This window comes from Chelonoidis abingdonii, chromosome 4 (genome assembly GCF_003597395.2).
Source record: "Chelonoidis abingdonii isolate Lonesome George chromosome 4, CheloAbing_2.0, whole genome shotgun sequence".
Lineage (NCBI taxonomy): Eukaryota > Metazoa > Chordata > Testudines > Testudinidae > Chelonoidis > Chelonoidis abingdonii.
Window position 1 is genome coordinate 89,237,010 of NC_133772.1, and position 25,429 is coordinate 89,262,438.

At 40.1% G+C, this 25,429-nt stretch overlaps 1 protein-coding gene across 1 annotated transcript in view; it reads left to right on the plus strand.

Moving 5' to 3' along the window:
- LOC116832826 (cytosolic phospholipase A2 epsilon-like) overlaps nucleotides 1-23,897 on the plus strand; it is a 50,447-nt gene extending 26,550 nt beyond the window's left edge. Inside the window, exons 8-21 of the mRNA XM_032793893.2 lie at nucleotides 316-373; nucleotides 2,125-2,291; nucleotides 2,410-2,496; nucleotides 4,241-4,278; nucleotides 6,860-7,007; nucleotides 8,912-9,048; nucleotides 12,346-12,568; nucleotides 14,944-15,058; nucleotides 16,655-16,792; nucleotides 19,676-19,783; nucleotides 20,430-20,621; nucleotides 21,163-21,329; nucleotides 23,168-23,354; nucleotides 23,689-23,897. Of these exons, the coding sequence (XP_032649784.2) occupies nucleotides 316-373; nucleotides 2,125-2,291; nucleotides 2,410-2,496; nucleotides 4,241-4,278; nucleotides 6,860-7,007; nucleotides 8,912-9,048; nucleotides 12,346-12,568; nucleotides 14,944-15,058; nucleotides 16,655-16,792; nucleotides 19,676-19,783; nucleotides 20,430-20,621; nucleotides 21,163-21,329; nucleotides 23,168-23,354; nucleotides 23,689-23,897 (1,974 nt within the window). The remainder of the gene's footprint in view (nucleotides 1-315; nucleotides 374-2,124; nucleotides 2,292-2,409; nucleotides 2,497-4,240; nucleotides 4,279-6,859; nucleotides 7,008-8,911; nucleotides 9,049-12,345; nucleotides 12,569-14,943; nucleotides 15,059-16,654; nucleotides 16,793-19,675; nucleotides 19,784-20,429; nucleotides 20,622-21,162; nucleotides 21,330-23,167; nucleotides 23,355-23,688) is intronic.
- Nucleotides 23,898-25,429: the final 1,532 nt, after the last annotated feature.

Here is a 25,429-nt window from a genome sequence, read left to right on the forward strand (position 1 = left end):
CCTGTTAGGACCCTAAAAGTGCTGCCATTTTGCGTCCTGACACACTTAACTCTAGACACCATTTAGTTTGTCATCAGCCCCCACTGATGACTAGATATGATTCCTCCAGAGCCTTTCACTTTTACTCATCATTGACTAGAGGGCTCAGTGCTGAGCAGTGCCAGGCAATTACCTCTTCCAGGGACTGAGAGTGCTACCTGCACAGTGTTCAAACCCTGCAGGCAGCTCAGATAGTAATAGATTAGGATGGGGAATGGAATCTCAAACTGAGACATTCTCTGTGATGAGTTGTTTTATTCTTCTTCTCTGTTATAGTCTCGTGCACTTTGCTGTTTGGAAGTTCAGGTGGATGAGAAGAAGCAGCATAAATCAAGTGAGGTTACTGCTTTATTAACTGGCTGTTAATAACCAGATACTTACACTACTATAGTGATATGTGTTCTATAGATCATTACAATAAATGCATGGAATAAAATAATATTTTCAAATGATTTGTACTTTTTAACAACTACAGAAAGATGTGTGATCTCTGTTACGTATTACATTGACTCCATCCCATACATCTATGTGGCTGTATGCAAATAGACTACATTAAAACAACACTAAAGAGAAGATTTTAATCGCACAAGTGTCAGGACATTCAGAGTTATGTTTCTATGATAGCAGCCTTAACTTTGGTCCCTTGCATTAGCTGATGTATATTACAACATGGTTTTCATTAGCAAACAGGAAATAATTCAGAGCCCTAAATTTTTGCATCTTTAATTATAGAAAGGAATTCAGAGTCTTTGTATTGTATTAGTTTATCCAGTATTATGAGATCATGCAATAAACAAATCCGTTGTAGAGCATACATGCCATGTGTAGAATTAGGGCAGACCAAACACACAGACAAACGAAACCCATACAGTTAGGTTTCTAAATCCAGATCTAGTGCCAGAACAATTTTCAGATGTGCTGAGCAGTCAGCATTATGATGCTATAAGAACCCATGCAAAAACTACAGGGAAGATTATTATACCACCAACTTATTGTCTGTAAAGGAACTAAACATAAAACAAATGGAACCAAAGAAGCAAGTCTATGAGCTCATTTAACAAGAACTCTTGGTTAGTGTGTATGATATAAAATGCTATAGTAGAAATTCACTTCACTGGAGTATAGTGCACAAAAATTTTCATTTCAACCCCCATGTGTATGAACCCTTCAGTACAGGTTTCAGAGTAGCAGCCATGTTAGTCTGTATCCACAAAAAGAACAGGAGTACTTGTGGAACCTTAGAGACTAACAAATTTACTTATGCTGAAATAAATTTGTTAGTTTCTAAGGTGCCACAAGTACTCCTGTTCCCTTCAATACAAATCTCCTTCTCATCCTAATTTCAGCTACATCCCACCTATATATATCATCTGTCAAAAATCTGGCTTGATTATTTTAATCCCTTTGATTCAAATATTTTTGATGTCTCCATGTCATATTGAATAAATTGCTCTGTATTGTATGGCCTACATTTTTAAAAGTGATGGTGATGTTAATGTAAAACTGAAGACATCTGAAAAGGACCTGATTTTCAGTGGGCAGGTGCTCAGTACTTCCAAAAAGTCAGGCTCCCTCAAGATGTCTCAAATTGAGTACCCAAAAATCAGGCATCACTTTTGAAAATGTAAGCCTATTTCATACACTACAATCATGGAACAAAGGCAATAACATACAGTGTGTTGCGGAAAAGCTTGAAGATATTGTTTAGTGTATCATACAGATGCTTATTACTACGTACAGAAGTTGACTGTTTTATGCAGACGTTTAGTATTAATATTTTAGTAGATGAGCTACAGGTGTGAACCAGAATTAATTACCATGTCCACTTTTTTTAGTATGAAAAAGCATGGTAGTTATTTTTCATGAGCATTAGTTCTGTCACACTTGTATACATTAGGTTTCATTTTGTTTAGCTGAGTAGTAGGCTTTTTTCTAGAGGGATTATGTTTTTCTTGGTTTATTAGATGGACTCTTTGAATGCAATATAGAAAACTCCTACGTGTTTTCTTAAATTTGATCACGTAAGCATAGTTTTGCAGTCAGATAATAATAACGTTCTCTGTGTGCTTTTTCTTTTTCCTTCAGGGAAAGACCTTTCCCTCACAGTGATGGGTTCCTATGAAGGAACACAAGATCTTACACTGGGCCCTGATGCTATCATTAGCCCTTCATTTCCTACCAAGTTTCACTATATCAAGTATATGGAGCCAACACTGAACATTATGCTACCGAAGAAGAAGCATTACAACGCTGTATGTTATAACTGTCCTTTATAAACATAATAGTAATAAGTAGATAACGTGATCTATTTTGATGGGGGAGCAGGGTAACCCTTTCCTTTTTGTGCAAATAATTTTTTTTTGCCCCCAGCGTACCTGTACCTACTCTATAGACACAGGCTCCCCAGTTGTGATGCTGAATTCACTCCCCATGGGAGAGAGAGTAACAGTAGCAGAGGTGAGTGCCAGCTGCCAGACTTTAGGAATTAACAGTGACCTATTTAAAAATTATAGTGTAAGAATAAAGGGCTAGATTATCCTCTCCTACAGAAAAAATCTGCAAGAGGGTATCAAGAGGGAAAAAAACTCTATGAATTTCTCTTCAGACCTTGGAGAAAGGAACTGCTTCCTTCTGCATGGAGCTGGGATCTGTGCTGCAGGCATGACTACCGCTTCTCTGGCTCCTTTTTCCATAGCATCATAGGCACTGCTAAAGGCCATGCTGTCATTTGGCTGGGTCACCTTGCACATGATAACATAGGATATAGAGATAGATAATACAGCTGAGTTCAGAGCAGAGAAGGGTGTCAGTGAGTGTAATGCCTCCCTTGCTCCATCTCCACCTCCCATAAACAGTTTGCTGATCCCCTTCTGCACTGAGAAGCATCCGTAAAGGGACATTTTGTGGGGCCAGTGAAGGTGGATGATGCCACAGCATTGTCTTTTCAGCATCCAGATCTCCAAGAGACAATCTGGGCCAATGCATTAAAAAAATAGTGGTGTTGTGCAAATGTGTCTTGAACTGTCCTTTAAAAAGAGGAGAGGCAGGCTGGACAGCAGGGAGCCCCCATTCCCCGGCCTGTACGTATTCTGCCTCCTTAATTCCCCAGCCGCACTCCCTCTCCCTCTCTAACTCTGCCTCTCAGGGCAGCTCCTCAGCTGCACAGTAAGCTGGCCAGTCTGCCTTCATAGATTTTGAGGCAACCATTGTCCTTTTGCTTCAGAAGGTGACCTATGATAACGAGGAGTTTCTTGGTGCAGTTTATAATATCTGTCTTGCCATCAGTGCTATCCATCTAGCTTTCTCTGTCTCAGAAGGGTGTACTGATGTCAACCATATGTACAGCACATTGTACTAAACAGAAAAAAATACAGACACATAAAGAATATTATAAGGACTGTAACAACCACATTTTTAAACAATAGAGGCTAAGATTCACATGCAACAGGCTTACACATATTTGCACGCAGAAACCTATCCACTGCATGTCCAGGTAGAAAATGTGTGTGCAAATACCAATTAGCATGATTAGCATGTGCAGTTAATTGCTTTGCCTACATAAACGTGGGCACAAGCACTTCAATTCCCCCCCAAAATATTACTTCTAAGAAAAATGAAATGTTTCTCAGTGTGGCAAAGCTTTTTGAAACAACCTGGCATCCAATATGCTTCCTAATCACAGAAAAAAGCTCCAGTTCTGGTACTTCAGGCTTTTGAGACTCATGTGCTAGGCTTCCATTATCTGTCTTAATCATGAGCCTTTCTGCTGGGTCCTGGTATATCTTATTTTCATTTGTGCACTGTCTAATGCACAATAGATCTTTGACTGTTGCTAGGCAAAGTCTTGCAGTTATGAGACTGAATCTGGGAGCTCCAAGATTTTACTCTTCATTGCGTTTTTGATGGTTTGCATAATTGAATGGGCACCGGAGGGAACTGGATGGTACCAATGAGGTCACAGTCAGGTAAATTGGTACAGTTGTCTGAAACCTTTGGGAAATACTGAGCTACTAAGAATAAATTCTATTACAAATAAATTGGTGGTTTTGAAGCTATTTGTCTCTTGGATTAGTGGGAGACTCAATTTTGTGGCTACTGTGCCTTGTTGGGGAGCAAATAAATTGCAATCTCAAGGCTGAAGGGAAGGAAGGAAAGCTTAAAACTATGATTGTACCTTCATAGTTACATTTTTGTTCTTCAGGAGAAAAGATTTGATTTACATGTGAAGGCAGAAGACTGGTAAGAGCTCTTCTCCTGTTTCTTTGGATGCTAGTGACATTGTCAGCCAAGCTTTGCCCATGCCACTTCCTGCATTTGTAAAAATCCAGACATTTTTGGATTGAAAACTAGAATGTATTTTTTAAAAGAATGCACAACACATACCCAATATATGACACTGGACATTAGATAGAAACTACATTAGACAGGGTAGCTAACAATTTGTGCACACACTGACCGATATGTTGCCCACTTCCTTAAGGTTATCCATAATCTTATGTAATATATAGCATGGGCAGATTAAGGTCCCAACTCAAGAAAGCATCCCTATTCAGGAGAGCACTGAAGTACCTACTTACAGTTAAATACATTCTTAAATCCTTTCCCGAACAGGGAGAGGCTTAAACATGTACTTCAGTGCCTTCCTGAAGCATGGCCTTAATCAATCACAATACAGCAATATTTATCCTTTTTCTGCATTAAAAAAAGGCTCTACAGCAGTCACTGCAGAATAGCACATGATTTTCATAGGGGAATCCCTCACCACCACTGCCACCTTGATCAACTTGTCTAACAGAAATGACTAGTTTCTGCTGCTCAAGCTGATGAAAATACCTCGGGCTGCCAAACAATAAACTTATCTATAACTTTCTTTTAGAATGTGTAACTAATTTCAAAGCAGTCAAAAATTATATACCCACTATACCAAGCAGTTCAATTTAGTGTTACGTCTGCTTATTAATTTATCTTCCAGTCACAGCACCAATAACAGCCCTATATTACTGAGTTCACTAAATATAATCACTAAGGGGCAAACCCTTCCCAACTGCACCAAGGCCAAGTACCTGGGTTCTGTGAATGGGGAAAAAGGAATGATCTCTCTGCTCCAGACCCTGGTTCAGCAGTGTAAAGTAGCTGCTCCTTGCTTACCAGTACTCTTCTAAGGCTGTCATAGCTCATGCTGTTGTAACCCACACACCTTCTGGGTGTGGTGTTCCGTCCCATCTTGTGGCACCGAGACTGCTTAGAGAGAGATGAATGAGTCTTCCTCAGCCTTAGCTAACAGCCATATGGCTTTTAGCTCATGCAGTAGAGGCTCACGCAGTAAGCTCCAGAAGTCCCTGGTTCGATCTCGACCACGATCGAGGTCTGTTGGTGTCACACTCTTCTCTTTCACCCGCATTCCGTCATGAATGTTCTGGTGGATCTGAACAGTGATGGGTCCACTGCCTCCAGCCTAGCCCTGTCCTGCCCACATTCTTTGCTCTGTGAGCCAGTCCTTAGGATGCACAGCAGCTCAGAGTCCCTGTATAAAGTCTACAGATCTCATCCTCTCCATGCTGCAGAACCTAACAAGTAGCATGGTACCAATGGTCATCTGCAGCCACTGAGCTAGGGACAGGATTTTCCCTTAATATAGCTGGTGCTGCTAGATATGGGGTTCTGCATCTGATGAGGAAAGGATAATCCTACCAATCATCATCAAAACCTATGTTAATATAAAATGAAAAATAGTGTAGTGCTGTATGACTCCTGATCTGCATGGCACACCAGTACCGAACTCTGCACCAGCACAACATAAATTCAGAACGAGTTTGTATTGCATTAAATATGTAAATGAATATTACAGTCAGTGCAGTGAACTTCTAAAATTGTTTATTGCAATAGAAAATCTCTTTATTCATTTCATAATGCAGCAGAAATTGCCATTCCAATGTAGAATTTAGCAGAGAAATAAGAAAGTTGTGCTGAATAATTGAGGTCCAGACTGTTGCAGACTACACAGGATTCTGCTTGCAACTAATATTTTGTTGTTATATTTTTCAAGCCTTTAGTCCACAAGTTAATTTCATTTGAAGTGCTGAAGAAAATCCACATAGCTGTTTCTGAGTTATCTTGGTGAAGGAAAAAAATGTTTTCTATACACTTTTCATCTTTGCACTTGGATAACTTTAAAAACAGTTTTGTTTTTAAAATTTAAATTTGACATGCCCATAATCTTCCTCCTTGAATAAGATTGTGCTTTGCTATTTGTGACTAAAACTAAACATGAAACATGCTTAGCTATGAAAAGCCATGCTTGAGCAGGAAGTTTAGAATTTCTAGAGTGAAATCCTGGCCCCACTGAAATCAATGACAAAACTCCCATTTACTTCAATAGGGCCAGGATCAAACCCTGTACCCTGTATGGACTGCGGCCAGTAGAGGGCGTCATGATTACATATACTTCAGAGATATTAAAAATGTAAATATAATTCTGGGATAGCCACAAGGGGGTGATGACACTCCACCAATTTTGCAGTCATCATTCAGGAGGCTCCTATGAAAATTTGGCCCTTTAGGTTTTTAACCTTAGAGGTAAAGCAGAAGTTCCACTTCATTAAATTGCAATATATAACTTTAGCTAATTTTAGAAAATAAAATTAAAATATCAGCTAATACTGACATCATCCTCTTCTCTGCTTATTATGTTACATCAACCTGATTACATAGGAGTGTGGAAAAGTTTTGTCTGTACATATATTTAGGGTTTTCTGTGGTGTAAATCCTGAAATTGATTAACAATATTAATATGTAATAAGAATGCATGTGATTATCCTAGTCATTGTTCCTGTCCACAAGACCTAGATGTGCGCTTAGGGTATGACCTGTGTGCAGAGGAGAAGGATTTTCTGTGCAAACGAAAGAAGTATGTTGCTGCTGCCCTGAAAAACGTTCTCCATCTAGAAGAGGACCTGCAGGACCATGAGGTATGTGAAGTGCAATCCTGGGTGTCCACTCTCTCCTTCTCTTGCGTGAGTGCTCAACAAACTGGACAGCAAATATGGCTAATAAACAAATAATAGCTGAATCATGTGCAACCCCTGTACCTAAAACAACAAGGAGTCCTTGTGGGACCTTAGAGATTAACACATGTATTTGGACATAAACTTTCATGGGCTAGAACCTACTTCGTCAGATGCATATATATACCTGCTACTGTATTTTCCACTGCATGCATCTGATGAAGTGGGTTCTAGCCCACGAAAGCTTATGCCCAGATACATTTGTTAGTCTCTAAAGTGCCACAAGGACGCCTCATTGTTTTTGCTGATACAGACTAACATGTCTACCCCTCTGAAACCTGTCATCCTGCAGCTACGTGTTTCTGTTCCAAGAGACTCTTAAGTTATGTTTTCATAAGTATAAAAATTATTGTTGTTGACACTTTTTCTGAACAGGTGTATCCTCTCAGCCGTTTGGGAGGTAAACTTGAAAGCTGGGTTAGATAGTTGCCTTTCAGGGGTCTGGAGAAGGTTTCCTCGATTTCCATATGGCTGAGATGACTACACTATGTGCAGCTCCCAAACTGTATTGATTCACATACTAGCTTCTTAAAACAATATTGTGAAGTGAATGGATGGAACATTACGCTTATGTGTCACCGCTGGTACTAGTACCAGTTTCGGAACCCCTGAATTCTAGGTCAATTGCAAAGACCTCAGTTACTTAGCTAATTAAAGACTACTGCATCTGGTGTCTGACTGCCCAGCAAGGGGTCCCCGTGCTGCAGGGGCAGCACAGTGAAGTCTTTATGCAGAAGGAGCACCATATGAGTCTCTCATATGTCTGGCCATTTTGTAATGTGTACACCAGGGGTCAGCAACCTTTCAGATGTGGGGTGCCGAGTCTTCATTTATTCACTCTAATTTAAGGTTTTGTGTACCGGTAATACATTTTAATGTTTTTAGAAGATCTCTTTCCATAAGTCAATAATATATAACTAAATTACTGTTGTACATAAAGTAAATAAGGTTTTTAAAATGTTTAAGAAACTTCATTTAAAATTAAATTAAAATGCAGAGTCCCCTGGACCGGTGGCCAAGACTCAGGCAGTGTGAGCGCCACTGAAAATCAGCTCCCGTGCCGCCTTCGGCACACATGCCATAGGTTGCCTACCGCTGGTGTACACCATCTCCAGTTCTGGGGCTCGTACCTCTATGTTCCATTCTGGACCATAAGTAGTCTTGAATGATAAATACCCATGCACATTAACTAAACTAATTAGCAAGTATTTAATGCATTGCTTGAATTCCATCAATTGTGGAGTGAGTGATAAATCCCTTCAAGGGGCTCGGTTAACCTCTCCAGTGAATATTTTTTAAAACACCTGCCCTCTGTTGCAAGCTTGTGAATTCCAAAAGCAAAATTTCTGTTCGTTTAATTAACTTAATGATCCTGAAAAAAATAAAAAAGAAAAGGTCCAGGGGTGATTAAACAACAATTTTTGAACTTTCTCACAGGTTGATAAGGGGATTTAAAAAAAAGAAAGGGGGAATAGAATAGAATGAAGCAATATGGAAATGAAATGGCTGGGGGGTGAATACTACATTTCTTGCATTAATGAAAGCACCTGAACTTACCATGATTCCTGCCCTTCTCTATAGAGGCAGGGTTGACCCATTGGGTTTGGATCCATATCTGATTCCAAACTTACCCCAAGGAAAGATGTATTTGGATTTGCTATTCCAGTTCTGATCCAATAAACAGAGAGGCCTTAACTATGAAATTTTGGAATTGAACTGGGTCCAGTGTTCCGTTTCTGGTCCATTTCCAGTTCTGAGTAATTATGTGTGCTTGGTTTGCGCCATCTTTCTGTCTTTGTGTTGAAAAGATTCCGGTGGTGGCCATCATGACAACAGGTGGTGGAATGAGATCATTTACAACGACATATGGAAGTCTATTGGGTCTCAAGAAATTAAATGTCTTAGACTGTGCAACATACTTGAGTGGTTTGTCTGGCACAACATGGTAAGCAGGACTCAATCAGGGTTTTTATTTAATCTTTCTGTAAGGTGTTGATACAAAGAGCTCTGGTAAAAAAAAAAAAATCATGGAGATGGTAATAGCAGCTCTCCATCATAAAGATTGTAATCCTATTTCTATTATGGAGAACCTCCATTGGTAAGGGTGTAACCAACTTCCATTATAAAACCTTATTTTAGCCCTTCCCCATAAGTTGTCTTGACATTTTGGTTTGGTCTGAAAATTGCCAGAATGGCTGTGAAGATTCTGCAAAGCTTGAAGAAAATCTAACAAACTGCTTTTCAGTTACAGGTCATTAAATATTACCTTAATTTGAAAGTTTGACTTTGTCTAACATTTCTTTATCTGCCTCTTACTCAAAGTGACTTATTACATCTTCCAGCTTTCCGTCTACTGCAGTTAAAATCCTTTAATATGTTGCACCAGCTGTATCTGAAGAAAATGGGTAGTGTTTAAGCACTGTTGTTAGGGATTTGTGGTCGTTGATAGTTTTGGGTCCAAACCCGTTTCCACTGTTGTCTGTTGCTGGTCGGGACTACCACTACTATGAGGTGGGCTGGTTGGCTGTATAATGGAAGCATGGCAGTGCAGTGTGCATATTCGTCCTGTATGACATACATTTGGGATGGGATCAACTATCCCTCCCAGAGTTCCCTGGGGCAGTGCAGTTCCATTTCACCCTAAACATTGATTGGTCTGTCTGGCAGCCTTTGGCTCAGAGTGGGCAGTAATAAGATAAATGATGGTCTTAAAGTGAGGTGTTACCACCACTGTAGTTAAGGTTGAGACTAGCTTAGGTGTGGCCTGCACTAGAAAGTTTAATCAGCATGGTTTAACAGCTGATTTTTCTAAGTGCTCTAAAATTCACATGCATATTCTAATTGTCTTAAAAACTGTTGTCTAACATGAGGATCCAGAGTAGAATTAATGATCCAAATTTGAGGTAATTCGAAGTAGGGGGTTCTGAGATATAGTGCCTCCTCCCCCCCCCCCAAATTATGTGACATAAAAATGTTATGGTTCATAACTTTTTCCCTCACACCTTGGGCTCAGACTGTGGCTCTGAACCTCCCCAAGCTTATATTAAAGAGCAGGAAGATGAGAGACTCTAATAAGCAGTGGCATTAGGGTAATGTAATCATGCCACATGCTCCTAACAATGGGACTGCGTGTGATAAAAGAAAAGCAAGGGGTTGTGGCTCTCAGTAAGAACATAAGAACAGTCATCCATCTACCCCAGTATCCTGTCTTCCAAAAGCGTCCAATGCCAGTTGCCCCATAGGGAATGAACAGAACAGGTAATCATCAAGTGTTCCACCTCCATCACCCATTCCCAGCTTCTGGCAAACAGAGGCTGGGGACGCCATCCCTGTCCATCCTGGCCAATAACTATTGTTGGTCCTATCCTCCATGAACTTATCTAGTTCTTTTTTGAATCCTATAGCCTTCACAATATCCTTTGGCAAAGAGTTCCACAGGTTGACTGTATGTTGTGTGAAGAAATACTTCCTTTTGTTTGATTTAAACCTGCTGCCTATTAATTTCATTTGGTGACACCTAGTTCTTGTGTAATGAGAAGGAGTAAATAACACTTATTTACTTTCTCTACACCAATCATGATTTTATAGACCTTTATCATATCCCCACTTAGTCATCTCTTTTCCAAGATGAAAAGTCTCAATCTTATTAATCTCTCCTCATATGGAACCTATTCCATACCCCTAATAATTTTTGTTGATTTTCTGAACTTTTTTCAATTCCCATATATCTTTTTCGAGATGGAGTGACCACATCTGCACACAGTATTCAAGATGTGGACATAATATGGGTCTATATAGAGGCAATATGATATTTTGTCTTATTATCTATCCCCTTCTTAATTATTCCCAACATTTTACTAGCTTTTTTGATTGCTGCTGCATATTGAGTGAATATTTTCAGAGACAGCTAATTCAGCTAATTCAGACCCCATCATTTTATATATATCGTTGGGATTATGTTTCCTAATGTGTGTTATTTTGCATTTGTCAACATTGAATTTCATCTGCCATTTTGTTGCCCTATTACTCAATTTTATGAGATCCCTTTGTAGCCCTTTGCAGTCTGCTTTGGACTTAACTATCTTGAATAGTTTTGTATCAGCTGCGAATTTTGCCACATCACCATTTACTCCTTTTTCCAGATCATTTATGAATGTGTTGACTAGTACTGATACCAGTACAGACCTCTGGGGGACACCACTATTTACCTCTCCATTCTGAAAACTGACCATTTATTACTACCCTTTGTTTCCTATCTTTTAGCTAGTTACCGATCCATGAGAGAACCTTCCCTCTTACCCCATGATAGCATACTTTGCTTAAGAGCCTTTGATGTGAGACCTTGTTAACGGGTTTCTGAAAGTCTAAGTACACTATATCCACTGGATCCCCCTTGTCCACATACTTGTTGACCACCTCAAAGAATTCTAGTAGACTGGTAAAGCATGATTTCCCTTCACAAAAAACATGTTGACTCTTCCTCAACAAATTATTTTCATCGATATTTCTGACAATTCTGTTCTTTACTATAGTTTCATCCAGTTGCCAGATACTGATGTCAGGCTTATTGGCTTGTAATTGCCGGGATCACCTCTGGAGCCCTTTTTAAAAATTGGCATCACATTTGGTACAGAAATGAGTTGCCCACTGTCACACACAAACCCTGTAGTAAAGCCAGGATTTGAACCCACATTGCTTATGTCTTATCACCTTCACCACAAGACTACATTTCATCTCTCCTTTTCCTCTCACAAGGCCAGCAAGATCAAAGGGGTTGCTAAGCATTAGGCAATGCATCCAGAATAGAGAGCCATATTCTAAGGGGTGCCATAAAATTGATGCTGACTGTAATGTGATGCCAGAATACTGTCATCAGTCAAAACAAACATATATTCATCATGAAAAATAAACATAGAAAATAAAATTTTAGCTCTCTACAATAAATTATCCAATCTATGCAAACTAAAGATTCACACCTATTAATGTCACCCTTTAAAATGCTGCAGTTGTTGGAAAAAGAAAATATCAAACACTAGAAAAAAAATTTACTCCCATGGGCCCTTTATAGAACACTCATAGAAACCTCAAATGATATTTCCCCCCACAAACTGCTAAAAAAAACCCGAGTAGTGCACAAACTACAAGAAACACTTAAAACTGACACTCTAACAAAAGAACAGAATTTGTGTAGATTATTTTTTGTTTATGTTAATGTTTTTCTTTCTATATTACCCTTCCCCAGGACCATGTCAAACTTGTATAAAGATGCTTATTGGTCACAGAAGGATCTAGATGAGAAAATCCATGAAGCCCAGAAATGTGCAACCAAATGCAAGATGAGTTGTTTCTCTATGGAGCGCATGAAATATTTTAACCAGCAGCTGTGTCAGCGTAAACAAGAGGGATACAGGACATCATTTATAGATCTGTGGGGGCTGATCATTGAGTATATGCTGCATGATGGGGTACAGTATCTATTTATTTTCTGAGAGAGCTGCAGATGCTTTCTCTATAAGAATTAGAGGCAATAAATCTGAGGAGAGATTGCATGCTCTGTGGTGCTGTAGAGTTATCTGCATCAGGAAATTCTATTGGAATCAAATTAGTTTTGGAATGGTTAGGTATAAAATGATATCGTATATTGGGGTGGCCAAACGTACTGACCCTCTGAGCCGCATATGGCAATCTTCACAAGTTTGAGAGCGAGGGCACATCAGTTGGAGAGAGGCTTCAGCCCCATGGGGCACATCTGATGGGGGCTTCAGCTGCATTCGTGGTGAAGCCTAGAGCTCTGGAAGGTACTCCCCATCCAGCTGAAGCCCCAAGACTCCCTTCTTTCCGCAGGGCAGAAGCCCTGAGCTCCGCTCCAGTCTGGTAGGTGGAGAATGGGGTGCGCATGAGGGGCTTCACAAGCTGCACTTTAATTGTAAAAGAGCTTCATGCGACTCATGAACCTGTTTGGACACCCCTGCCATACATTAAATAAATTGTATTTTGACTGCAGGAACACTGAAAGTGCGGCAGATCCTTAACTACTTTGTGATATTAAACTGGAGGCCAGGCCTCTTTTTTGCAGATGGAATTTGCACATGGAAAAAGTGTTGGTGATGCAGATCACAATATTTTCATTTTTATGAAAATCCTGTGTAACAGCAAGGTGTCATTAGCAGTAGTAGTCATACCTCCTAATCTACAACCAGAGTCTCATAGCTAGAGATGTATGCATCCTGTTTTGCATCCACAATTTAATTATAGGTACAAAACTGTGAGTGCAAATTTTGCACGTGGATATTGCACTCGCAAAGGAGCAGTCACTCTCCAAATTCAGCCTTGAACCATAGGAGCCATGAAATTCCACCACAATAGCTTGTGACCCCCATTTGGGATTACTGGGAATATTCCGATTTTTAAATTGAAAATGTATCTTCGAAAGCTGTAGAATGGCCACAGGGTTTTGTCTTATAGCTCACAATTATCTGTGAAGTGTACACTGTAATGTCATCTCAATCTTAAGAGAGGTGAATGAACGTGGGCATGTGCAACGTCATTGATGCTTTTTCTGTGTTGCATTTCATACAGCTGGAGGTTATCACAAGATTTTTAATAAGTAAAGCATGCTTTTTAAGATCGCTGTGGAAATTAGGGTTGCATCAGCACTGCTATAACTGTAATTGAGGAAACACTCATCAGAATACTATTAGTGGGTGAAGTTGTCTATGCTTGTTCTAAGTGCAAGACTACATTTTACACTAGAATAGCATAAAATGTTTTTTTGCCCAGGCTTGAGATAGCCAAATGTGAAATAATGACACTTCTTACCAGTTAAAGATTTTCTATGCTGTTTTTGTGCTTAGATGACTCAAAACCAGCATTTCTGAAACTTGCAAAAAGGTCTACTATATGAAGCATACTACTATATTTTGTAGATTTTTTTCTTTTAGAAATAATTAAATGATATATATTTCAGAATAGCAAACAGGTTAGTTTTATACTATAATGGTAAGTGATGCACTGAAATACAGTGCTCTTGCTACACTATAATATATATGTGTGTATTTGTTTATGGAATGTTGTTCATTAAACTAGCATGTATACTGTTTAGGTGGTTCTGTCTTATGCTAGATCCATATGAAATCTTCTGCATACTTTAGCCAATTTTCCCTCCTTTTGAATAATCCTACCACATTTATTTAACTGTCAAACTGTCCATAATCTTCAAGGACATGCAGTTATCAAAGCTGTCTGCTGTTCATGGGACTTTGGAATATCCCAGACAGCCAGACCTCCCTGGTTGTAAATACAGCCTTATAGAGAAGAACTTGGTTGGGATTCAGGTATTTCACTATAATATTCTAAAACCAGACAAGGCACCAGATTATGATGGCCCTTGTGCAGTCACTGGGTGATGGGTTTATGGAAGAAACCTACTCACCCATCCCCTTACATGACCACTGAAAGGTCTCCCTCGATAGCAACCCCTTCAGTCAGAGAAAAGTAAGGACTATTTTCTCCCCACTCCACCCTGGGGAGCAAACTGTCTGAAAGGAGTTGGAGAGATGACAGGGTTGTGGCTCTTCCCTTCCTTCCATTCCTTGTACCAGCTCACAAAGCAAAGCTGAAACATCAGGAAGTGCAGACTGTGTACACCTGTGTGCATTGAGTAGCCCGGGGGGATTGTATCTGCCTGAGGAACAATCATTGCCAGTGTTTCTCCTGGGGTGGCATGGCTCTGTGCCACCCTGCGTACAGAGCTAGGGCATAAATGCTGCAATCTAGTTCTCAGTAGAGAGTTCCTGAGTCATTTCATGCATTCTCAGGTAATTATTTTTCTTAAAAACAGAAAGAGAACCAGAAACTCTCGGACCAGCGGGAAGCGGTGAAAGAGGGTCAGAACCCGTTGCCCATCTATGTGGCAATCAATGTCCGGGACAAATATAGCACTCTAGATTTCAAAGGTAACAATGATGTTCAAGTGATGTGTTTGGTTATAAATCTACCACGGTTTGGGTTTTGTCATAGGCATGCCTGTTCAGTTGTTGGTTGTTCTTTGCATCTAGAAGCGCTTAGAGACTGAACCCCCATTTGTGCTGTACAAACATTTGCAGAGGGTATGTCTGCCCTGCAATCAGGACAGCACATGTTGGCATATCCAAACTAGCCATAATGGGGCTAGCTTGCTAAAAATAGCAGGGTAGCCATGGCAACATAGGCAGCATAGCATTGGCTAGCCACCTGAGTATGTACATAGAACCTGTGCAGGATTATACTTGGGTGGCTAGCCCATGTCACCACCATGTCGCCAGGAATACACTACTATTTTCAGTGACGTAGCATGATCAAAGCTAGTTCGGGTATGCCTGCATGTGCTGCAGTTGTGCCTCATGGTTGTTGTGTAGACATACCCAAAGAGACAGCTAAGGACAGTTGTGGAGATTCCAAATTTCAGGATTCTGATCAGAATTAGAAGTATAAGTGTAGAAATATCATAAGACAGGCTGTTCTCAGAATATGATCTGGCCTGATTGGAAGAAGAAATCACTGGAAATATTTTGAGAAATAAATGCTGTTTTCATGACCCAAGAGGACTTCACTGAATCTTGCTCATCACTACTCCAGTATTTTTCTCTTCAGCCAAGAAGAGAAAAAAGCAAATCAAGTACTGGGCTTCCTTTCAGTGCTGAATTGGAAGTACTACACCCTCTTGGATGAAAAGAACATTATTTCCCCATGTTCTTTCAGCCCTGGGCTTTCTTCACACTGCCGTTAAAAGATCTCTGCACTGGATTTGAAAAGAACATCCCTGCTAGTGGAAGAGAAAATATCTGCCTTCATGATCATCAGTGTCACATATATGGAATCAAATCATTTACTTTGAACCAGATGTTCTAGATTAAACACAGAGTATTGCACATATACATTTGTATACACCTATTTTATGCGCACAATAGGCCTGATTCTGCTAACTCCACTGATGCCAGGGGAGTTACTCTGGTGTAAAACCAGTGAAAGAGAAAGCAGAATCAGGCCAAATGTACACACACAAAACAATGTATTTGTGTGTCCGCATGCCAAGTTAGTTGCCTAACTTGCATGTAAGGTAACTTCACAAATAAAAGAGACAAAAAATCATGAATTCAGCTCCATGCAGCTAACTTTGAAAATCTGGCCCAGGAGATCATAGAATCATAGAATATTAGGGTTGGAAGAGACCTCAGGAAGTCATCTTGTCCAATCCCCTGCTCAACTAAATCAGCATCAACTAAACCATCTCAGCCAAGGCTTTGTCAAGCCAGGCCTTAAAAACCTCTAAGGATGGAGATTCCACCACCTCTCTAGGTAACCCATTCCAGTGCTTCACCACCCTCCTAATGAAATAGTGTTTCCTAATGTCCAATCTAGATAGTGGTTTGTAAATTATACTTTGCAAAGATAAGATAGAAAACAGAAGGCTTATTCCATCTCAAACTCTTTGATTCATTTAGTGGCAGTTTCTCTCTTTCCAGTCATTTGGGAGACGTTTCTAAATGTCTTTTTTGTGGGTCTGTTTGCAGAATGGGTTGAGTTCACTCCTTATGAGGTGGGATTCCTGAAATATGGAGCATTTGTTCGCACAGAGGATTTTGGAAGTGAGTTCTTCATGGGACGGCTGTTAAGGAGGCTCCCCGAAAACCGGATCTGTTACCTTCATGGTGATGTATTGTCCTGCGAAATGTCAACCTACTGTAATAACACAAAACCATAACCAGGAAGTGGGTATTTGTTGGTCTGTAACATTTAGTACTAGGATAGTGCCTGCCAGGAGATCTATCTATCTATCTATCTCATCCAAATAAGTATGCTAAAGGAATGTTAAGATTGCAAAATAAAGTAATCAAAAGTTTGGAAATGCCACAATGAAAGTTGTCTGTGCAACTATAATTTGGCCTCCTTGTTCATATGTAATGTGATAGAATTGTACACAAGCTGATTTTTTGGTTCAGTGGCTGAACAGAAAAATCAAAACCAAATCAAATATTTTCCATATTTTTTGGTGAAACAAAAAAGTCGAAACACTTTTTTCAGGTACCATGAAACATTTCACTTAACTCAAAATGAAACATTTCATTTTGATTTTGGTTATTTAAAAAAAAAGTAAATTAAATTCAAAATAAGTCATTTTGAATAGAAAAGTTGTAACTTTTCATTTAAAAAATGTCAAAACAATAGATTTAGATTTTTTTGGTATTTTGTTTTTTACAGAAACAATTCAGCAAATTTGACACAAGTCTGTGGAATGTTTTGGTTGACTGGACTCTGCATATTTTGGTGAAAAAAAGTTTAAAATGAAAAATTTCACCCCACTCTAATTATGATAGAGTCTTTAATGACATGTTTCCATACTATTTTTCCACAGGATCTGTGCCTCCAACAGTCTGTAAAGTGGATGGTGCTCACTCAGTGAGCAACTATTCAATATTTTGTTTTCTCCTCATTGTTCAGTGTCTGGCTCCAGGCCTTATTTACTACACACCATTCAAACTCTGCTCTGGATACAGGATTATTAATGAACTCATGGGCTTTTCTGTGGTGCTTATCTCTGAAGTATTTGAGTGCTTCAGAACCCAATTTGAGATACCTAGTGCCTGATTTTTCAGAGTAGTTAGCATTAGATAGTACTTCATGTGTTCAAAGCAATTTCCAGTGACTTCAGATGCAGCTGTGTGTGCTCAATGCTTCTGCAAATCAGATGCAAGAGTCTCAAGTCAGGCGCGCAGAAAGTGAGGCACACACAATTAGTGATTAGGTGTGAATAGTTTGGTTTAGGTAACTTGCCCAACATCATACAGGAACTTTGTGGCAGAGGCAGTGAGAGAATACAATTCTCCAGAGCAGCATTCAATTGCCTTATATAGGAGACCATCCCTTCTCATTCTGCAATGCTCTGCCTCGTTCACTACTCACCTTTCAATTTCTGCACCAGATAAGGCACGGATTCCTTCGCTATATAACCCTGATTCATCTCCAGAGCAAGTCCATCCTGTGCATTACATGAGGCAGGATTCTGTGGAAAAAATATTATGTCATCATGTAAAAAAGGAAAAGAAAAAGCAGTAAATCCGTCATAGGATTCATATTGACTACCACCTGGGTCATCAGCAGTGCTGGAAACTTTAGGACCACCATACGAGCCTCTGTCACTTGAGCTAAGGGAATAACTGGTAGCAGTAGTAGGTTGTCACCCTTTATGTGAACCAGCCATTAGTGGAGGATGAGACATATACTTTGCAAGAGGGGTTTCATAGATATTTGCTGATGGCAGATGGTGATAAGACTCGGGAATATTGGGTTCTATTCCTGGTCTGGAAGGGAATGTTCTCTACTAGTCACGCATACCTGTCTGTCCTGTCCCTGTCTCAGTCCTGTCTCTTCTTCCCTACCTCATTCCTGAATCTTTGTCCCAGGCTCTGCACCTGGCCAGTCCCAGCAATCACTCCCTCTGGATCCTCATCCCAGGCTTTTCTTCCAGGATCTTTATCTGTTGTCCCCTACTACATCAGAGTCGCCTTCCCCAGTTTCCTCATTCCAGTACCCTCTAGCTCCTCATTAGAATGGAGTTATTTGGGAAAAAAACAGTCTGAAGTTCAGGACATTCTAAGTTCTCAGTCCACAGCCAAATGTAGCTTTGACCTTGTGTCTCTAGCCAGCAGGCAGCTAATGGAGATATGGGTTTATCAGCAGTATTAAAAATGAGACTGTAATACATTCTATGCACATGCTGACTCCCATATTCTCTTCCTTGGGAAGTAGTAAGGCCTTAGCCTACATATCCTAAAAGCATGTTTAAAACTAAGTCATATGGAGTGTTTTGCTCAAAGGTAAAGTTAAAATGGTAGATGTGGTTCCAAATGGGACCATTTGAGAGAGCTGTTCAGAGCAGCTCCCATCTGAGATGCCAAAAGTTCGAGTCTGAGAAGTATGAGAGAGGGTGTGGGCAGAAAAGTTGATCTTAGAAGGAAAAAAAGTGGATGGAATGTAGGGGGATGAGGAAGGTTTGGGGAGATGGCAGAACCCTTCAACATACCAGGGGGACTTTTCCTTTTGATAGGGTAAACTGTTGGGCTACCAGAGAATTCCCATTCAAAGGGGATTCAGGGCAACTCAAGGCTGGGATGACTTGTACAGACAGGAGAGCCCTGCTCAGTGAAGTTAGGGAACCACCAGAAAAGGTAAGTGGATGGGATGATCTCAGGCTTATTGCAATAAAGCTCTATTCAGCTTCCTGAGAGAGTATTTCTACACCTGGATTTCTCTCCCATCACTTCCTCTGTTTCGAGTGCAACATTACCTGTGGTAAGTTAGAGATATAACACTCCCTGTGGTTGACTTCTTCAATTAGTTAAAGTCAGCACCTTTGAAGTATCAAATACATTAAAACTTGAAGGTTTAGGAATGTATGAATTGTGCTTTTCAAGCTCCCTCAAAAATTAACTGGAAGAAAATTGGAAAAGTTGGTGGGGAAGGCAAAAGACAGTTGTCAGATGCTTCCAAACATTCACTAGATTAGTTTCCATAAAATCTTTTTCCCTTCACAGGCATGTGGAGCAGTGTATTTTCTCTGAACCTGTTATACATCTGGAGTTTGTCCAACAGTTCAGAGGACTTCTGGCACAGGTGGACTCGAGACAGAATAGTTGATATTGGTGAGACATTTGTATACCTCAACTTTGTCTTTCATTCATGTTTAAATTGGAGATTCATGCCTATCTGACATGTGAAGCCTGTCACATAGTGTGAACATATTCTCTCCAGGAAGTTTTTTTTAAACACTTACTGCAGAAGCCACACATGGAGCCAGGGGAATGCCTTTGCTGCTGTGCTAAGTTCTTTTGGCTGGTCTAGGAGTAGCACTGATGGGATCCTCCTCAGCTGAAAGAGAATTACCATGATGCATGGACTTAAAAGAGGAGGATGCAAATCAGGGGAAAATATTGCTGCAATTACGATAACTACAGTACTAAAACTACAGAGTGTGTTAAAAAGGGTTAAGCTTCATCAGGCAGTTGAAAGTTGCCACACATTCTGCAAAAAAGGATGGAGCATCACATTTGCTGTTGAATCTTACAGACAAACACATGCACAGACCAGAACCAGAGACCAACGCAGAGAATAAAACTAGGCAATATTATAGCAACAACAGTACCATGACTACTTTAAAAGTTATTATTTGTTGTTGGTTAAATAAATCATCCTCATACCTGCCTCAACCATCACTGAAATACAAGGACAACACCCCAAAAATAATTATACGAAACCAAAGTTTTTCTCTCCTTGTCTCCCCTGGTACAGAGGAAGAGCCCATGCTGCCTACTAGGCCACATGAGGTGAAAACTCACTTGCTCACTCCTGAAGGCTCTTTTTCCAGTGCTCTTCGAGATGCTTTAACACATCGCCTGTCGGTTGCTCAATATCACAATTTCCTCAAGGGCTTCCAGGTGCATAATGACTACCTGGGGAATGAGAAGTTTTGTAGATGGAAAGGTAATAGCACTGTTTTTTTAATGGTATCTTTTGAGGTGGTTTCGGGTGTGGAATTTAGTGAGGCAACTTGGGCTTGGAGGAAAGTGAATGAGCATCAATTTCTAACCCACTATAAGTAGTAAAATTTGAATCTAATTTAGAAAACAATTGTTTGACCAATCACCTGAATTGTGCAAGGCTGAAAATCTGTAGTAATATTAGTTTGGTAGGACTTAACTCCTGTCTCCTTGGGATACAGTCAGGGGCGGATCCACGTTTTTTGCTGCCCCAAGCCGAGCCAGTGGGAGTCGCGATCAGCTGGACCTGTGGACGCGGCAGGTGAACAAACCAGCCTGGCCTGCCAGGGGCTTTCCCTACACAAGTGGCATCCCAAGTTTGGGAAACACTGCTTTAGGATAAAGCTGAGCTATAGTAGTGTGGCAATGAAATTCAATTGACAGTGTGGGATGAACCCTTTCTTTTTCAACTCTGTTTTCTTCAAAGAAGTTGCAGATTTGCTCATACATTGTTTTTCTTATGACAAAAAATATTTGCCTTTTAGATACTGTGTTAGACTTGTCTCCCAACCAGCTGAGCGAGCAATTAGATCTCCTTGGCATGGTAGATGCTGGATTTTTCATCAATACCAGCTGCCCACCGCTTTTAAGGCTAGAGAGGAAAGTGGACATCATCCTGCATTTAAGTTACAGTGCAGGATCGCAGACATTGGTGAGATGAATCAATTTATTATTTGTTTTCTCCAGTAATAGCCTTTTGCCTGTAACCTTCCAATACTTAATAGCTAGAAATATTATGTTATTTTAATTATTTCAACTAATTTATTAAATTAATTACATTTTAATCCCTATATTTCCATTTCCAAGCATTAGAAGAGGAAGGTGATTCCAGGAGAGAGAAAATTCAGCTGCCAATTGTAGTGGTATGAATCCTTGTTTCAGACCATTGATCTACACATTGCAGTTAATTAAAGCATCTCACTTCCATCTTCATGTGATCTCATCATCACAGACCACTAGGGCTTAGAAACAAACAAACAAAAACAGAAATAAAAGAATACGGTTGTAGAATTCTTTTAGTGGCAGAGATTTGTGAGATGCATTCCACCTATGGTGAGTCTTTCAGTGTAGCAGTTAATGAAATTGTTCCAATTCCCTCTATTATGCTGGAAATGTCTGATGTTGATTTATGAATGTATTGAATCTTCTGAAAGACATCAGTCTGTTTTCCACCAGAGTTGTAAAAGGGACCTGTCGTGATATACACTGAATTGATTATGACTTCAGCTCAGACAAGATGGCTAATATTGTGGAAAACTCAAAGATGCTGCATAGGAATGCGGGGATCTTCTGTCGAGTCACATTAAACTCAGATTCTAGAAGTGTGAATAAAGATGAAGAGTAATTTCTGCTGCTTCCAACTAGATGTGTGTGTGTATGTGTGTAATAATGTGGTGTGTGTGCATATATAGCTATATCTATGACATGACAGCCTCTCTGGAGCAGAAGAATTTTACAGGCTGGGAATGAGGGATACTACAGGGAAAGCTCTGGAAGCTATCTTTGGGGGAGAATTTAGGCAGAATCTTAGGTTTTGTGGTTGTTAATTAAGTTACCTATAAAGCCTTAGCCCAGGGAAGGAGCAAATTTGCATATTTATATTAAGTGTATTTACTTTTTTAGGGGCTGCATGGGAATGTCATGTGCTTACATTGACCATCTTTGTAAAATGAGGCCATTGACATTTTTGTGAGTGACAATAGCTATGGCCCTACTTTTCAAGTTATGTGACACACAGTATGCATGCCTGACAAAGCATCATTTCATGTTATGGCATCGACTGGGATAAAATGAGTTTCATGTAGGAAGGATGCTGAGATTTTAGTATGTTGATACAAACTATTTTCTATTTGTTTAGCATATATAGAGTAGTATATAATACTACAAGATGATGATGTGTGCATTTTAGGTTGTGAATCAAGTAAGATATATTATGTTACTTGAGTCAGAGTATTGTAATCAAAATGTAATCCAATTAAAAACGTTATCATGATACTTATATACAAGGGTATGTGGTTGCATGCACAAACCAAACTTTGCTTCCTGATGTTTGAGCACTTAGCCATGAATCCAAAACATTTCCTTAACATAGTTTTTTCTGACTAAATTCCATAAATTATATTTAATGCAGCCTCTTTGCTTTCCTGACACTCCATGCTTTACTTTAAACTTTTGTTAGAGCGGGCCTATTCAAGACCCTGTTTTAAGAATTCTTATCAATCCATATTTCAAGTTATTAGTCTAGCTTTAAAACTCTATTTACAGTTTGTAACAGTTACTGAGTTCTATTCGTATCATGTGATGATTTTGTTTTGAGTACTCGCAGTGTGGGAGGGAGGGTAACTACAATACATAGTAGATGTTATTTAACATAGTCTCATGGGTCTCAAACTACGTGCAACCTCACAGGTGTGCCAGGAGTATCTTATAGGTATCCTATAATCTTAACCTCTTTGGGCTCTAATACTGTTCACTTCTGTAATGCTCTAGCCTCTGGACCAGGCCTGTAAATACTATGCAGATCAGAAAATCCCATTCCCCAAAGTTTTTCTGAGTGAAGAAGATAGGAAAAATCTAAAGGAGTGTTACCTGTTTCAAGATTCAGAAACTCCAGGAAGCCCCATTGTGGTATTTTTCCCACTTGTGAATGACACCTTCCGATATTATAAAGCACCTGGTAAGTTGTTAACAGCTGCAAAACATTTAACTAAGGGTCAGCATGGCCAGTCTACCCACTGACTGGATCCCCATTTGTCATTTGATGACTCTTTCTACTGGCTGGGTCCCCACTGGTCATTTCAATTCCATGAACCTCTCCATTGGTTAAAGTTACCATTTTCATTGTTACTTGTATCGTCAACTGTCCCTTGCTGTGAGATGCTCAGCCCTTGTTTCAGTCTCATGTTTCATTCTGTCTCTCACAAATCTGTTTATTATTAGTATTAAAATGTTGTCATCAAACTGTGATAAACCCAATACCATAGCAATGTCCTGTTGAATCTTTTTCCTAGGTGTGACACGCTGCTGCTCAGAGATGGAGGGGGGCAAAGTTGATGTTACTAGTTGCTCTTCCCCATATAATACATTCGCAGTGACATACACTGATGAGAATTACCACCAGCTGGTAAATCTAAGTGAATACAACATCCTGAATAACGCACACCTGATTCTGCAGGCCTTGCGTACAGCAGTGGAACGGAAAAGGCAACAGAAGAAGTAGACACATCCCAAATGTCTATATCTTCAGGGTTGAGATTTTTGTATTTCCCAGCACATGGAAGGACCAAAGCTTGCTGATGATTGACCATTACACACCACAGAAGCTGCTTAGCTTGGATACCTCAGTGGATTCTCTTTCATCTCTGTGAAGTGGCTGACTTAGATAATCAAAATTCACCATCTGTGAAGACTTTATACATCCTTTGTTCCCTAATTAATTTAATTACAACAAAGCTGTTGGTAGACTACTTTAAAATTATTCCAGAACTCTAATAATGAAGTTTAAGTAATGCTAAGCTAATACAGTATAATTTATGGCATATAGGAAATATATTTTAAATCCTTTTAAAATGTAAAAGTAAACCAAGACAACATAGGTGCAATTGTAATGCCAACAGACCCTGGTTGCCGGCAGGTGGGATTGAATCAGGGACCTCTAGAGTTTAGTGCATAAGCTTCTACCGCATGAGCTAAAAGCCAACTGGCTGTTAGCTAAGGCTGTAGAGCAAACTCATCAACTGCACTCTCTTTAAGTGGTCTCAGTGCCACTAGATGGGACAGAACACCACACCAGAAGATGTGTGGGTTACACAATCACTGAGGGGAATGGGATGGGTTGAATGAGTGGTTTCTTCCCTACAACTTTCCTTCCTCTAGTGCAGTCCACACCAAACTTTCTTGTGCCAGTGAGGAAAACAGGAGATGCTCCTTTTCTTCCTTCCTTCCCACTGTTGCTAGTCTCTGTAATAGCCCCCAATTAAACCATTCTTTTACCTTCCCCGCTGTAGCTCCTGTGGTTGGTCTGGTCATACAGATCCAGCTTCACACACAACCTGCAGCAGAGATAGACGTGTCAGCTGCTGCAGGGCTTATTCCACCTGCCTTCAGGGGGCGATGTAGGAAGGCTGCATAAGGATACTCCTTCTTTCCCACCAGTTATGTTCCCAATTCTGAGGTAACACTGAACCCAGGAGGGGGCACCAGAAAGCACTTAAGCAGGAGCCATGCACTCAGGAGTGGTGTATATACTGCATAAGGCAAAGTATCCACACCATGCAGGTGGCATTTGATCCCCCAAACTACTTTCAGTTTAGCAGTTATCTTGAAGGTCTGTGTCAAAGTGTCTGGAAGCACAGTAAGGACAAATGCCCCGCACAGTCATACAAACAGAGCAGTGAATGGCTTCTAGCTGTGTAATGAGCCCTCTTAGATTTGGGTGAATCAGACACATAGGTAGAGTAGCATACTAGAGAGTCAAACTCTGTACCTGCATGCTCCATCCCACTGGTAGCTTGGGGTGGATAGCAGACCTATATGTGGGATCAAAGACTGACAGGGCTTGCCAGGGGGCTGCATTAAAAAAATGTCTTTTTTTTAAAGGAAAGTGTCTTTCCACTACTGTGAGAGCACCTGGTGTTAGCTGTAAAATGACAAACATACTGTAGCAGTGGCTGCATTTCACAAACAAGACATGTTGACAGTAATTCCCACTTTACTAATAAACTTGAGGTCCTGATGCTGCAAATCTATGGC